The sequence below is a fragment of the Strongylocentrotus purpuratus genome, unplaced genomic scaffold (assembly GCF_000002235.5).
Source record: "Strongylocentrotus purpuratus isolate Spur 01 unplaced genomic scaffold, Spur_5.0 spur5_contig_823, whole genome shotgun sequence".
NCBI lineage: Eukaryota > Metazoa > Echinodermata > Echinoidea > Camarodonta > Strongylocentrotidae > Strongylocentrotus > Strongylocentrotus purpuratus.
This window is the reverse complement of record NW_022145528.1, coordinates 840,474-856,979: the sequence shown is the minus strand read 5'-3', so window position 1 is coordinate 856,979 and position 16,506 is coordinate 840,474. Positions and strand designations below refer to the sequence as shown.

At 37.6% G+C, this 16,506-nt stretch overlaps 2 protein-coding genes across 5 annotated transcripts in view; one reads left to right on the top strand and one right to left on the bottom strand.

The window, feature by feature from the left end:
* The window catches only part of LOC591623 (laminin subunit alpha), a 102,398-nt gene extending 89,451 nt beyond the window's left edge, over window positions 1-12,947 (bottom strand). For 3 of the 4 annotated variants that reach the window (XM_030982139.1, XM_030982145.1, XM_030982152.1), the window contains exons 1-2: window positions 12,455-12,947; window positions 139-375 (exon numbers count right to left, since the gene is read on the bottom strand). In XM_030982139.1, the coding sequence (XP_030837999.1) occupies window positions 139-375; window positions 12,455-12,859 (642 nt within the window). In that variant the 5' untranslated portion in view covers window positions 12,860-12,947. The remainder of the gene's footprint in view (window positions 1-138; window positions 376-12,454) is intronic. The other variant, XM_030982160.1, reaches the window with a different exon arrangement.
* LOC100891824 lies at window positions 4,128-7,287 on the top strand. Its single transcript, XM_030982169.1, has 3 exons — window positions 4,128-4,233; window positions 5,170-5,677; window positions 6,484-7,287. Exons 2-3 carry the CDS (start codon window positions 5,173-5,175, stop codon window positions 7,020-7,022), a joined length of 1,044 nt encoding a protein of 347 aa, XP_030838029.1. The 5' UTR covers window positions 4,128-4,233; window positions 5,170-5,172; the 3' UTR covers window positions 7,023-7,287.
* Window positions 12,948-16,506: the final 3,559 nt, after the last annotated feature.

Genomic DNA, 16,506 nt, shown 5'->3' with positions numbered 1-16,506 from the left:
GCTCTGTCTCCTCTGGAAAACTTTTTAGTTCATTCAAGAGCTGTACACCTGAAGAATTCTTGGCAAAATCATCTAACCTTTATAAGCTTCATCTAATTTTGAAGAAAGGAAAAACAAAGAAAAAGATGTGTATCCTACCTCTCCGTCTTCAAGTGGAACAATAGCAGAGTAGCCAGCAGTACAGATCACATCGTCGTCATTGCGGATCTCTTCCAGAGACTGCATCCCGAATTCCAACTGACAGTCGCTGGGGGTCTCGGCGAAGTATTGCCAAGGTTCGTAGGTCTCTCCGTAGTCGCGGGATCGCTCTAGGACGAACATTCCCGGTCGGGGTGAGTTGGCGAACTTGATCAGGACGTAGGCAACTTGGTAGAGCTGTTGACAACAAAACAAAGAAAAGACAGATGTTTTAGAAAAAAATAAGTTTTCGAGAATAATATCACTAATGATATTTGTTTGTCTCGCAATGTATGGTCAACAAGGGATCTAAAAGATCATGGCGTTTCCTGTGCCGCTGCAACACTTCGTCAGGTGATAAAATCTAATGTAAGCAAGCGTGTTTTATATTCTACGGGCGGATCTAACATAAAATAAGTTTTGATCACCTTGCACTCTTTCTGTCTTTCATCTTTCTTACATTTCCGTTATACCAAATACAATGTATATTCAATGTAAGTGGATAAAAATTGACCTAATAAAGCATATTCAGATTGAAATTTGACTACAATTACATATTCATCAAGTCAACGTTTGTGCAAAATATTACCACATCCTCATCTTTATCATCATCATCACCTTTAACATCATCAAATATGTTCTTATCACCATCATCATCACAATCATCAACATCATCGTCATCATCTTCACCTTTACCATCATCAATTATGTTCTTATCACCATCACCATCACAATCATTATCATATCATCATCTCTTTTTTAATGAAATGGTGAGATTTCGTGAAAAAGTTCTGATTTTTTCAATTTCTTCATTTCTAATAGCTTTTTACTTGCGAGTCTGTACTCCAGAACTTTAAGAAAAAGGGAAATTATAACAATTCACAATTTTCTTCTTCTTCAACGAATGCGACCCCCACAGAAGTCATAACCTTCCTAGTTTCTAAAGGGTTTCAAATATCCATTCTCCCAAAGTTCCCAGCAAAATATAAAACTTAAATCCAGATGCCATATGATAATATCTTTCAATGCAGTGCAGATGGTCAAATTTCAAAAGAATTTGATTTAACAATATGAATTATGCTATCTGTGTTCTACAAGTTGTGGTACGAAAGTAGGATCGCTTATAATAAAGACGAAATAAATCCTTTGTTTTTGTAAGTTGATAAGTATCCTAGCTTAAACTATAGTACTACAAGAATTTAATATTGTAAAATGCTCATGAAAGTAGTTAAATTGTATCCAATTGGGCACAAGTTTGAGGGGGGAGGGGAATAAGGGCTTGTCTTAAAATATGACAAAAGGAATCAAGTTATAAGAAAATTATAAACTTCTTAGCAATTAAAATACTGGTAGCAGGAATAATTATATTCATACAACTCGCTATATCTGAAAATAAGTCTATCACTATCAGTATTGTCTCTGGTATCAAGTAGACCTGGAGTTGGAGAGGAGTTTGAACTAAATTCAATGTAATAGTCACAACTCATGTATGGTTATCTTCCTTCTCATTAACTGATTGGACTTTTCTTTTATTACATGGGTTACACATATTTGTATTTTTTACCTTTTTTTTCAAAAGTTAAACAGCTCCTTTAAAATCTTCACTCCCAGAAACAGAGCCTACAGTGTATCTGTACACATGAACAAAACTTTCCCATGGTTGCCATCGAGAGTCACCCTATGACCTTTACCAGCTTCCAGCCCAACACAGATGTAGAGAAGTCATTATCTCACCAGAGTGGAATGTGGAATGACTGGTTCTGTGGGTTGGTTGGTCGGTTGTCGGAGGAGACAAGGGTTGGTCTGTACATGGTCTGTACCAGGGATGATGTGACAGGCCTCCACTCATGCATACAACTCATCCTAGCCCTAGGTCCCTACCTACAAACATGTACATTGTGCTCCTGCAAGTAGACCTACAATTTGTTCTCTACAGCTACATGTACATGTATATAGTGCAGTTGATCTTCGACCAGTAAAAAGCATGTAGCCTAAACATGTACGTGTATGCCGTGCAAAAATCGTTTATTAACTTATCAAAAAGTTCTTTCTATTCTAAGCATGTTGAAAGCTCTTCTTAAGAAACCCCAAATTTGTCAAAATTTCACTTATATTGTATCATAATGTGAAAGAGGATGTCATTTAAGAACGCTTCTGCAAAGATTTCCTCCAAAACAAAGTGTTTGAAGATAAATATTGATAAAATATTACATGATTTGCCTTTTCTGTTGTACTCAGTATTCTTTAATCAATATTTTGGACGCAGGTATCTAATAATATCATGTTAGATCATCGATCAGGGCCCTGTATTATAAAGTGTTGCGTTGATTTAAATCAGTCAGAACTATTAAGACGGGGGACCAGAGCTTTTTATAAGGAGTTTCCACAGAATAAGTTTGGGACTGAAGTTATAGACTAGACTGACTGAACTTAGTCTGGAATGTGAGCACCTGACCTCAGGGTTTCTAAAAGGTCATCTAAGGATAGGCACATCATAAATGTAGGTGTCAACAGTTGAAGTATTGTTACTTTTGATCTGTAGTGACTGTATCAGCTATGTCTTCATCTACATGTAGTTACTGATAGTGATACTGTGATACAAACTGAGTATCCAAAGGTACCTGATAGCCTTCGAGGGGTATATAATATATACTTGATATGAATAATTTTCCACCCAGCTTTCCTCACTCCATTTCTCTCTTCTTTCCATTTCAGCATTTGAGGAATTTCTTCTATTATTGCTACCAGTACCCAGATGGTATAGGCCTACAATTTTCTTGCCTATCGTCAATGTCTGTTCATGATAATTATTGGCATGGTCCGTCTCTGATTCCTTTTTCCCACTTCTAGTATTTTGTTATTTTAGTTTTAATGGAACCAAAAAGAATCTTATGAATTCCACACAATCATGTAATAAAAATCATAAATGAAGTCAAATTTCAACTTATTTTGGAGTTTCTGTAGTGTGTGGATAAACTTTAGGAAGAAAAGTTGTGTTGAAAATGACCCATCATTCTTTGGTTTTCAGGCAACTCCAAAACAATATACCAGGATCATCAGGATGAGAAGGATCAATTCTAAATTTTCTAATTGGTCGAATCATGTTAACTTTACTTGAATTAAATCAAGGCAAGTCGCATCATGTAAGGTAGTACACTGCCTGGACTGTTTCTGTGTCATGCACCCAATCAGCTGTGAAAATAACACACCCTCAATGCTATAACAGAGACAGTCCTTGCCTTTCATTTCAACAGGTGTATTTTCGGGCGTCATGCAATATCTTTGTAAGATGCATATATAAGGAAGGAGGACATAGTTGGTTGAAGACTTAAAAAATATATTTTAAAAAATATATAAAAATCATGACTACATGTAGGACAGCAAATCCTGCACAAGAACATGGGATATTTTGTTTGAACTCAGTTTCTCAGATTGGCTAATATTAAAATATATCCTTTCTTGAACTGAAAAAAATATAGTTTTGAATGATAAATTTCATTTCTGTGCCTGCACTGGCAGACATATTGTCTTTTGTTTTAAAGATAGCCACTGAAGCAGGTTTGCTGTATTTTTTAATGTCCTACATGTAAATCAAAAATAAAAACATCATGCAGAATAAACTATACCAGAATGAAATATTTTTTAAGTATGAATAGTGATACTATGGTTAATAAATTGCCTAAACAAGTTACATGTAAGTATTCTGAAAATTTTTGCATGGGCACAACATATTTGATAAGAAACAATATAATTTTTGCTCATTTAGTGAAATTAAATCCATACACCTTGAGTAAGACTATACAAGCATGCCTGGGTGCTTTTCAAAACTTTTTTCACAATAACACAGTACAGCACATGTACACTGCCATTCACTTGCATACATGCCATACAGTGATTGAGATTGTGTGTCCATTGTGTGTATGCAAGCACTTAATGTACATTATACACAAATGCATGCAGTATCACAACACACGCATACAAGATTGCATGCATGCATAGCATGCACAAGATCCTAGTACGAGTACAGTTTCAAGCACAAATTGGTGGACAAAACTGGTAAGTTTGAGGTCTGAAAGGTTAATAACAATTTACAGCAATTGCACTAGCTCTTCAGTCAAAAATCATAGAAGATTATAGTGTACATATTTACTTAAGAAGAAATGAAGACAGGGAAATCGTTTGTAATTTTTGATATTCAGTGTGAAAAAATATCTCACTCTGTACTAATGTTAGGACTGCAGTACTAAGATGAAATGCACAGCTCCTGCAGTGTAAAGCCAGGGAAACCAGTGCAGTGTGTGTATGTACATTATGTGGGCAGAGCATTATAAAGTTGTTTGTGTGTGCTTGAAATAGGAGAATGGGTGGAACGCTTTGTGTGTATGCTATGCTCGATCTTGGGGTTGATGGGGGTTGATGGGGGTAGGGGGCTTTGAAAGGGGGGTGGCTCTGAAAGGGGGGTCGCACTGGTAGAGGGGTGGTGGTGGTGGTAGGGGGTGGAAGTGGCTTAGGCAGGGGGGAGGGGGTGGCAGGATTTTTTTGTTGGGACAAGTTTTACAATTCAGAATTGTTAAAACATTTCTTTTTCCTACTTTATTAAATAATAACGGTATAGATATTCATTCAAATGAGTTGATTTCTTTAAATACCCAAAATGATCTTTGTAAAGAATTTAAAAAGGAAAATCACTTTCTCATATATATTCTTTATATCAGGAGAGGGATGAACATTTTTTTTTGGGGGGGGAGGGATAAATTATTGTTTGACTGGACAAAATCATGTTTAAAAAAAAAAATTATATACTAATTTTACATTTTTTCCAGAAATGTCACTATTGTTGTTAAATGAAAGGTGAGATTTCTTGCTGCAGAATTTGAGAATTCATATTTTTTCCACTTGTTTTGTAGAGCATTATTGTAGAATTTTTGTATCTTGGACCTTTCCAGAGCTAAATTGCTTCTCCACTCTTTTTTATATTTCATTCACATGTAGGGCATGTACATTTTGCCAGGACCTTCCGACACCATGGGAAAACTGAACAGAAAGGCCAACTACAGTTTGGCTGAAAGTCGCTTTCTTGTTGAAAAATTCAAACTGCACGCAGCATACTTTGAGAACAACTGGACAAATGGCTCCCGTTTCGAGAAGACCGAAGTCTGGCAGGACATCTTCGACCAGTACTGCGAGCAGTTCCCGCACACCGATCGGACGGCGCTAGACATCCGTAGGAAGCTCATCAAGCTACGAAGCGAAGCAAAAATGATCATGCAGCGGGAGCAGCTAAAGTCTGAAGGAGCCAACATCGAGGAGCTCCTCTCGGACAGGACGCTGAAGCTTTCCATGTCTCCTGCACACAAGATGATGATGAAAGCGATGAGGGGGGAAGAAGACTGGGCGGCCGATAATGGAGACTTCGTGGAGTACGAGGTGGAGTTTGATGATGAAGATCCAGAGGATGACGACAATGATGTGGAATATGTGGAAGATGGCGATGAGGAACGTAAGTGCATTTGATGACCTCAATGGGTTACCTTAAAAATGTAGACCAGTAGTGGTAAAATTGCGGTTCAAGGGTTTTGGGTACAAAATATCTATTTAATATTGGTTAAATATTGCCTTCAGAGGTCTAGATGGCAATACTTCAACCCAAATTCGCAAAAAAAAACAGAAATACATGTATCCCCAAATGTCTAGGCCAGATCGATATGATAATGTACCAAATATATCAACTAGTAGGCGGTTTCCCGGCAAAATTTGTATCATCATAGTCAAAACATATTCTTTCACATGATTGGTAGAGCTTCCATTTCATTTTTTTAAAAACCTTTTACAGGGGTGGGGACACATTGAAAGAAATCCCAAAGTAAACATGCCTGGAGAGACTCTCATTTCTTAAAATTTTATCAATTTCAGACACTTGATTTCAATTGAAAACAATTGTTTGAAAATATAACTCAAAAGTGAGGTGAATAGAGAAAGAAAGTAGAGATATACCTTTTATCACAACTAACCTACAGTAAAAATACAGACAGGAAATTCTCTGTGGTGACAATGTCTAGCCACATGCAACATTGCAGTAGTATTGAGAACTTTGTAACTTATACACATCCTTCCTTTTTTGTCTAGATTTTTAGTTTGGGAAAAAGTCACCCCTAAAGCCACGAAGGCCTGACAATGAAAATACATGTAATTATTAAGAATTTGACCAGCTTTTGGCGCCTTGAAAAAAAATGCTTTAGATTTTAAATTTTAGTATTTGCCCTCTTTGATTCTAGTTTCTGACTTCCTCAAATCTTGTTTCTGCAGATCTGCCTGGTAGTGTTAACAACCCTGAGAAGATCATCAAGAAGCTCTTTCTTCCCGGAAGCCACCCAATTGCCATTGCAACAGCCCCGAAGAAGCCGAATTACACAAGAAACACCTCCAGCACCTCAGTCTCAGAGCCAACTCCAAAGAAAAGAAAACACCACAACGCCCAAGACACATCCTCCTCCTCATCTAAGACGACTGCTGATGATTTGCTGGAGCTGCAAAGGCAGAACCTGGCGATGGAGCGGAAGAAGTTGTCCATCGAGTGCGAGAATCTTCTCCTGGCGCAGAAGAAACTTAAGCTGGAAGTTAGGCTGCTGGAGCAACAGGTGGTGCAGCAAAAGGAAGGGTCCGGCAGCGGTCAAGACAAGGACAGAAAAGGAGGAAATGTTCCCTGTGGTAGACCGAAGAGTCAGAAGGTTGTTGAGGAGGAGACAGTCGCTGACAGTGATGGTGATGGTGATAGCGATGGACAAGAAAATGGACAGGAAGTGGAACAGGAGGAGACTGAAGTGCACGATGAAGATGGCAACTAATCTGTGACATGATGCACTTATGAACTATGAACATGTTTGACATTCTTTGTTAAAAAACATTCCAATAAAAATATGAGTATGCCTGAGAACTGCTATAGATGGAGAAAAAAAAAGTGACCACTCTGAACATGATCGCGCGACTTTGTTCAGACTTCTCAACATTCAGGACAAAGTGATGCTGAGCAATATGGAAAATTTGCATGCTTACATACATGTATATGTACATCGATTTTTGTAATAAATAATTTACAAAATGTTAAATGTAGCACCTTGTTACAAGTGTGTGTGTGTGTGACAGTGTGATCTGTATTGTACTGTAAAGAGTTGACAAATTAAAAACTGGTCTGGGCCATCTTGCATAAAAGTCAAGTTGTGATTGATCGCAACTGAGATCAAACCCAAATATCTTATGCAACTTGCAATTAAACGTAACCTCCCAATGCAAAAGAGTTGCATTTGGTAATATATCTATCATGAAGTTATTTTGATTTACTTTATTCAATCGAATTGCAATCCTGATTTTGAGGACTTGCGTTTGATTTTCAGAGTTGCATTTAAATGCAACTCTTTAAGCAAGAGGGCCCTGGTCGATAAAATTCAAAACTAAAGTAGAACTGCTTCCTCAGCGGGGATGAGAGCGAGTTGTTGAAAGTTTTGTGGGTGGTCTTTTTCATGATAAAAAATGAGAACAGAATGAACTGAATTATTTCCTAATGACTGTCATCGGTGGAGAATGAAAAATAGATCTTGTGAGAATCAGTGAGTGTGTAACATCCAAAATGTAATTTAACCTAAAGCTTGTGTGAGACTTGAATTTTTTGCATTTTTACTCATAGTATCTTAAATAATGCAATTTTCATGTCGTGATTCAATCTTGGTCAAAAAAACTTCGGCAGGTAACTTTCACAATCTTGACCACTTGCAAAATCTATGTAAATTTCAAGCAGACGAAAGTTTCTGGTTAATATTATTTACTACAACTTACAATATGCATTAAATAGTACAAATATACTGCAAAACACCGGGTTGGGAGAATGAATAATGTTTCATTACTATACATGTAAGTGTTGGTGTGCTTGAACAAATGAACATGTACCCTAGGACCCCTAATGGCATTTCCCATTTTATCAAACTAAGTTAGGCCTGACCAAATCTAGTCATTATGGATTTTTGTCAAAATTGTTCTGGGAACACAGGAAGTCTGGTCGACATATGTTGATTATAGAATGGTAAATTGGCAGCACCCTTACAAGGGGGTTAGTCAGACCAACTCATTACCTGCACTTTTGTTAAAAGGTCAGCGCCTGTGGGTCATGTAAACCTCAGCCCTTTTGTACGGTGACAAAGCCACCTTGTCCCCCTGAATCATAGGAGGCTGAGAATGGCAATTTAATCCACAAGGATTTAGCTTGCATGTGTTGTAACATGTATCAGTCAGAAGGCACACAACTTATACAAGATGTGCGATCAGGCTTTTTATGGTTCAGAACTTCAGGCTGAATAGACCCAATTTAGATCACTGAATGGTTGATTTTTCAAGTATATGATCCAGAACAACAAATGCATCTTGTTACCCATCAACATCAACATGATTACTTCAAAGCAGGGACCCATTTCACAAAGCCTTTTTTCAATGACAAATGACAAATATCAGTGACAAATCTGCTGATAACCAATCAGAAGCAAGGATTTCAGTAGCTTATAACACAAATTGTCATTTGTCACTGATGACAAGTTTTGTGAAACGCCCCCCTGATCTCAAGTTTAAATTCTGACATTTTCAAAATAAACTTGAGCTCCAACTTTCTGCATGGTTTCTGGCTTTCCTGCTAAATTGTCAAGACTACTACGAGTATGAAATATCTTTCATTGGGAGAAAATATATCTTGGAGCTCTTCGTAATAAGCAACAGATGATCAGAAAACCAAGTTAATACTTAATACATTCTTTAATTACAATCATATGCATAAAATCTAGTCGCATGTACAGGCAAATATGAGTTGTGCTTTTCACTGAACATGGTTTCAAGTAAGGTCGAAATAAAGGTCTTGCCCTTGGCCTATATCAAAATGTTTTCTGAAACAAAAACCCATCAACTGCATGATAAACAGTTCAAAATCAGTTTAAGCCAATTCTCTCATCATGCAATTTTCATTACCAAAAATTATCAAGACTTTGAATTGATAAAAAGCAGAGGAAACAAATGAAAATTGATGTAAAAATGTTAACAAAATAATATAGAATGTATAAGTTAATGTTTAATATCATTACTAGTTTGTCTCAAAGTGCTATAACACCAAACTCTCTTTATCAACAGCCCACCCATTCCAGGCAGATACACTGTACACAAATACAAAAATACTGGAGGTGGCATATATTTTCACACCACTCTATCAAAATAGAATAAAAACAAGTCTATTATATCAACAGGACAATATGGTTTGGTTTCAATTGTTTGGTCTAGTCACCTTCCTTCCTGTGGCTGCTATCAAACCGAGGTCAATGCGAAACTAATGTGGGTGACATAAGGCCCGTCTCCATCAGCTCGAGTTTGCCAAATAACCCGCTATTTTAAATATCCCTATCGCAATTTAACCAGTTAATTTGCATCTTCATCAGCACCAGTTGCAATTAGGTCGAGAAATTTTGGTCTTGTTTCTAAATTATCCCGCTATTTAGGAAATAGTGCCAGGCTAATTTGCGCCCGTCCAAGCTAGTTTGTGATGAGCGTATCGGTCTGAGAAATTTTGGTCTTGTTTCCAAATTATCCCGCTATTTAGGAAATAGTGCCAGGCTAATTTGCGCCCGTCCAAGCTAGTTTGTGATGAGCGTATCGGTCTGGTGAAGACGCAATTTCGAGCTTCGGGTTAATATCCCGAGTCCGAAGATAGTGGGTTATTTGGCAAACTCGAGCTGATGAAGACAGGCCTATACCGGTAGATCAGGACTGTCAGAGTGAGCTCCTGATATCTGTGCATAATGGCGGTCTATACCTAGATCTAAAACTAGACTGGTACTAAGTATGTAGTTAAATAACTTGGATTGAAAAATCCATTTCCACAAGCAGGTGGAAAGTTTTGTTTAGTTTTCTTTGGTCTGTTTATTTCTTCTTCATAATTTCTCCCTTTAGAGTCAATACTTTACAAGGCACAAGACTTGAATATCACACAAGAATATCACACAAGAATATTTCACATAATTTTCTTCTTTTTTTTTCTTCCCCAAAGTAACATAATGTCATAAATTTACAACCAAGAATGATCTGACTTTTGATTGTAATACAGCTTACATTTTAGAAGAAAAATTAATTCAAATAAAAAAAACACTAATACTAAGACCGGAAGCAATTTTCGGTTCTTTATTCTGTATTTGCATTTTTTTAGTTTTAGTCCCATAGGCCCAGTGTGGAGATGGGAGGGAATTTGCAGATAGCTTTGTGTGGCATTGTGTGCATTTGGGCTCTCCACTTTGGCTAATCTCACCCTTTAAAATTCAATCTAGGTCCTTTTGTGCAAATTTGTGCATTCCTCTTACCCAATCCAATGGACACTGAGTCTCTACACATAAAATCATCCCTTTGTCAAAGGGGTTCTCAGTGCATAAAGGCTGCTCAGTGAAGCCTGGATCCTTATAGTTATACAACGTTTCACATAATGGGAACAAAAGCTCTGGACTGGACAGGCTACTTGAGTTTTTTTACAGGTTTCAGCAAAAAGGAAATGTAGGTCTTTCAGTTTGGGCCAACAAATAAATAGCAGTGTGCAAGAAAGTCAAGAGGTGTACAGGTTATGCAATTGGAGAGTCCTACAAGCAACAGAAATTAAATCAAATTGAAGCATCACAATTTGTGATTCACAAATTCATGCAAGCTATGGTATATTGAAATCAACCTGTGCAAATAGCACATTACAGGCAACTTTTCCTTGCGTACAGTATGTAGTGTAAGGTTAAGTATTAATTTCCCAACTATTTTTAAATTTATCATACACAAATTTCATTGAATTGCTGGAAATCTCTGGCATCTACAAATTTAATGGTGGGGGGGGGGGGAATTTTGATCTTCACTTAATACTTTTTGTAAAGTCAAAATCCTAGGCTATAGAGAATCTACAGTAATTCTAAAATTGGCTTTAAGCTCTTTGACTTTAAATTTTTTGATTTGTATGCACATCATATTCATAATGATTAACGCTTCTGAATATGAATCCTTAGTATTACAGTAAAGTGTCGTTTTATTATTATTTGTTGTTTTTTCTGCCCCAAATTCCATGTTGTCACAATGTTTTTCTTCATCTTTGCCAACTGTACGTGTATGTCATTGTTCAGATTGAAGGCTAGTCCACTTCCTGTCTATCATCAAAACTTGAAACTTCTGACATGCATGAAACCTTTGCGAGAGGTTTGGATTTGTTTGGATTCATGAAAGTTTTATATTGCCAAATAATGAATTACAACTGACACAAGTTACACAAGAATTTATTTTTTGCAATTTGCAAAGGTTTTTTTTTTCCAAGTGTAAATTGTTGATGATCATCACCATCTCCATCACCATGGTAGTATGTCATCAATCATCCTGATAATGCCATCACTGATCATGACATCTACCATTGCCATGTTCTTTTATTTTAACTTCTGCAAGAGCCCTGCCACTTGCTACCTGACTTTAAGTTTGAGATTTTGACATCAGTGCAATTGCTAATTAATACCCTTTGTGAACTTTGACATCTTCGTGCTCTTTGTAGTTAACATCACCATTATAATCACTTTAAATCATCAAATATCATCCTCATCAATTGTATCGCAATCATCATCAGCAATTCTGTCATTCTGATTCTATCAGCAAGGAATCCATTATAAAATGATTCCAGCATCAATACGATCATCAACAATTTAAATTCTTTATGATAATCGTTCTTCCCAATTTTTTTCTTTCTTTCATCAACTCTAGTCAGTCTACATCGACACCAGTCACCTGTGCAATTAATATTCATCATCCCCCAAATCATCGTCACCAACATCATCATCAGTATCACCACTACCACTAGACCGAAAACTTCAGTCTCTCTAATCGTCGGTTGTTCCACTGAGATTACGTCTGGTTCCACTAGACCTCCGATTATTGGGGAATGACAACAAATGTCAGTTTTATTAAAGAAATGACCCAAATCAGATGGTTATTGCTGTCTACACTACCACCATCTTCATGCATCACCAACATCATTAACACCAACATCATCATCACTAAACATCATCATCAACCACATCATCATATCAACATCATCATCACCGACATCATCATCATCATCACCATTATCATCACCAACATCATCATCAACAAAATCATCATCATCATCTGTCCCCTAATTCTGACTTTTCTTCTGACATTCCTTGCGATTTCTTCTTCATCATCATTTCATCTGCCTCCATCTTACCTGGCCCAAATTGACAGTGACATTGACTTCATTGAAGCTCATCCCGCGGGATAGCGGAGGACTCTGCCACCATTTCTCTGTACCGTCGATTGCGTATTCGATGGAATGTGCCTTGGCGGGATCGCCGGGGTCACAATTATCACAATACTGCCCTTGGATGATAACATGTTCGCCGGGTCGGTAGATGTCAGCCGTGTTTCCAGTAAGTTTGCAGTAAAGTTCCCCCTGCTCTCCAGGGGTAGCAAATCCCTCACCGCAGGTCGCAGTCGCCTCGATTTCACGTCCACGGGCAATGTTAAAATAAGGAGGATTCAATACTAATGTCTCGTTTTCATGGCTTGTCGCAGATACGCAGCAAATAGCCGCGAAAAGGAGCTTTACGATTAGCCCCAACGCCATTTTCATGTCTCTCCTCCTCCGTTCTCTCGTGTAAACTGAAGTTTGGTAATTCGGGCGCGGCCAATTCCCCGGAACGGTACGGTCGCTCCACTATTCACTTCGCTAATCTAATCCCAGTACGATGCGCTGTGTGCATTCTCAATACACACACAAAAGTTTGGGGACTTTTATTGGCTTGTATTCTTTGCTCAAGGAGTCCACATTTTTATTGATTGGCCTGGAATCTGCGGTTCTTAGGAAATTCCAGAGGAACTGGTTTCATAAGCAGATAGACAGATAGAAATATGAACCTTTGGCATGTTTTATGTATAATTGAATGATCGAAGACTCCTTCCTCCTACTTTAATCATGTTAGCAATTAAAACATTCCCTCGTGCCCTCTTTGAAGGCCATTCGGGTCGTATCATGAATAAAGAATAACAATTTAAATATGCCATTTTCGTAATGTAAACAAATTTATTGCATAAGTTTTTGTGAAGTGCCTCAATACATCTTAATTTATTCACCTGATACGAATAAAAGTATTTCAATAGTCAGAATGCAAACTGCATATATCAAGTGTTGCTAGGTAGGGCAATCCATAATGTTTGTCCTACCTGGAAACACTAATGATGTATGCAATTCGGATTCTGTCTATTGAAATACTATTATTCTTATCAGGTGAATGAAATAGTTTGTATCGAGACACTTCACAAAGATTTCTGTATTAAATTTGGTTACATTACAAAATTGGCCTAATTACTTTCAAAGAAAAACATGACACGTCGTAGAAAAAGTAATATGCATATTTGCCGGTTACACCAAATAGTGATAATTACCTAATTCCACATCCTCATACTTTGAACTTCGGGGGGGGGGGCGTTGTAGTGAAAGATCAAAGCACAACCCCCCCCCCCCAAAAAAAAAAAAGATTGAAGGGTTACCTTTAATTAAAAAGTAAGATGCATGTCAACCTGTTGTCTACTGAACTGAGTAGAGCCTATGCCCCCCCCCCCCCCCGATGTACCCAATACGGTATACGGGGATGTGCCGCTCTGATGGGGTTTGTGTGTTTTTTTGCAAAAAATCCCTAAACATTGATTTTGTGAGTGCAAAATCCCGATAAAATTAGTGCCCCCACTTTTCAGATCTTGGCCTCAAACATGGGTTTCTATCTTCAGATTAATATCTCACCCATTTGACCCATAATCACGCTTAAGTTTTCAGATGCTAAATCCCGCAAACATAATTGAAATCATTTCTTTTTTTCATCCAAAGTCCGGGTGGGAAATACATAAAACTGAAGAAAGCTTCTTTTAAAGTTTAAAAGAAATTAGAGAAAAAGGAAACAGCCGAAACATGGAAAGCTGCTTATTATAAGTAAATTAAGGCATTAAGGTACTATATGTGAAAGTGTAAATCATTCATGCAATTGGAATACGGCAAAACCTTAAACTTGGGTTGCGTTTTGTAATCTGAGACCCCTACATAAAGAAGGGGGAATTTTACATCAATTCAATTCAATACAATTCTTTTTATTCATCCAAATTTACAAGAATAGAAAATTTGTTCCGGTCACACATTGTAAAAATGCGCAATAGATATCAGGAGGGGCACTTTGCAAAAGGGTCATAACATGTTTACTTGGAACTCGAAAGAGGCATTTGTTTGTCACAGGGAAGCACTTTATTTTTGAGATTTTTTTTGGTAGTGAGCGCTATTTTATTTTTCCGCCCGAAAATTTGAAATTCTCAGAGCACTCATCCCCCCCCCCTCCCCTCCCCCTTGAGCGTCAGGGAAGGGGTCTGTCTCCTTTTATAACAAAAAAGGGGTTAAATTCACGTGTTTTTACATTTTTTTTTCTTCAGGGGAGGGGGCCGCCCCCCCCTGGTTCCGCCACTGATATCAGGTACAAGTAAAAAATATAAAAAAAGAAGAAAAAAAAAAAAGAAGAAAAAAAAAAAGGGGGGATTGTTGCGATCAATGAAGACATAGTAGGACGGAGTTGTAGTATAGTCCTATCAGTTCTTTATATTTTTTTTATAAGGATGAGCAAAAGTATAACAATTCTTTCGAAAGAGTAACTTGAAACTACAATAGATTCACGAACGAAGAAACATTTTGAACATGATTTTGGGACAAATTTACGACGGTGCGCGTTTTAAGTTTGAGAGAGGGCGCTCTTAACTATTATGGAGATGTCTGAGGATTGTCTGTTGAATTGGTTGTTCCAGGGATATGTGAGTTTAATATCCCTGGTTGTTCTGTAGCTTGTCCCTCATTTTGTGTAATAATTTATGAAAAAATATATTTGAGCTACAAACCAAGAAAACTTCCCGAATTTATTAACGGCACTTGTATTTTGGAAGATGGAAGAACAAATTAAGGTCAAAGAAACGAAGGATCGAGCGCAAAATTGCGTTTGATGATTAATTAACTCTGTTCACTTTGACGTGTATTCCATATGTATCGTAATTTGTATGTCTATTTGCATTTTAAAGGGAAAGTCCACCCTGAAATTAAGTTAGTTTTAATAGGAGTAGAAAAATGAGAGAAGCAAGTCAGTGAAAGTTTGAGCAAATTCCGATTAAAAATAAGGAAGTTAGGATTTTTGAAGTTGTGATCAATCAAACACAAATTGGCAACTCTATGACGTATCATGCGAGCTCAACTTCCATTTGCTCAGTACTAAAAAAATCTAAAATTTTCATTTTCCCTCAAGAAAAATTTCAACCATACATGCACCCTAAATATGATAATTGCAAATATGTTTCTATACTCCCCCTGCAAGGAACAAATATATATTCCATCATCAATAACGAAGAAAACATGATTTTATGGAATATTATGCACTGAGCAAATGAAGGAGAGCTCGTATAATAAGTCACAGCGTTGCCAATTTGTATTTGATTGATCGCAACTTCATTAATTCATAACTTTCTTATTTTCATTCAGAATTTGCTCAAACTTTCACTCACCTGATTTTCTTATTATTCTGCCTCTATCGAAACAAACTTATTTTGGGGGTGGACTTTCCCTTTAAGTTGTGTATAAGATGTAATTGTATATCAGTCTATTTTGTGTGTATAGCGCTTAGAGACTTCGGTGGTAAGCGCTTTATAAGTAACGTTTTTATTTATTTATTTATTTTTTTTTTTTCCAAGGCGAGGTTCTATGGAACTAATTTGTAGGATGCGACTTAGGGCAGTGGCGGATCCAGTACCCCTCCCCTGGTGCTCAAGGACGGGGGGGGGGGGGGGGGGTAGGGTGCGATTTTTAAAATTTCGAGGGCAACATAAAAATTAGTGCTCACTACCCCGCTTATTCACCGACTGGCTGTTTCGCCACCAAATATTTTCTCACGAATTGGGCCCCCTCTTTGGCCCCCTCCCCTGCCGCCGGCTGGATCCGCCCCTGACTTTGATAGGGGATGGGGGAACTGAGGGTTTTGCATTTATTTTATACACGTGCTAGAATAATTAAGAAAAATTGGGAGGGGAATCAACTCCTTTTTTTAGGGGAGGCTAGCGCCCCGAGAGCAAGTACGTGAGATGGTCCAGACATTTTCTTTCTCGTCCCTTTTTCTCTGGGTTCCCTAGTCTCTCTTTTCTTTAATTTTCACCCTCGATTTTTTTTTTTTTGGGGGGGGGGAGCGAGTGGCACGTGCTTCCATG

What these genes read in the sequence shown, in the direction of transcription:
- LOC100891824 (XM_030982169.1), top strand. Translation starts at nt 5,173, where the DNA reads ATGTACATTTTGCCAGGACCTTCCGACACCATGGGAAAACTGAACAGA. An exon ending in GGAAGATGGCGATGAGGAAC is followed by an intron (nt 5,678 to 6,483) that starts GTAAGTGCATTT and finishes TTGTTTCTGCAG; the next exon opens with ATCTGCCTGGTAGTGTTAAC.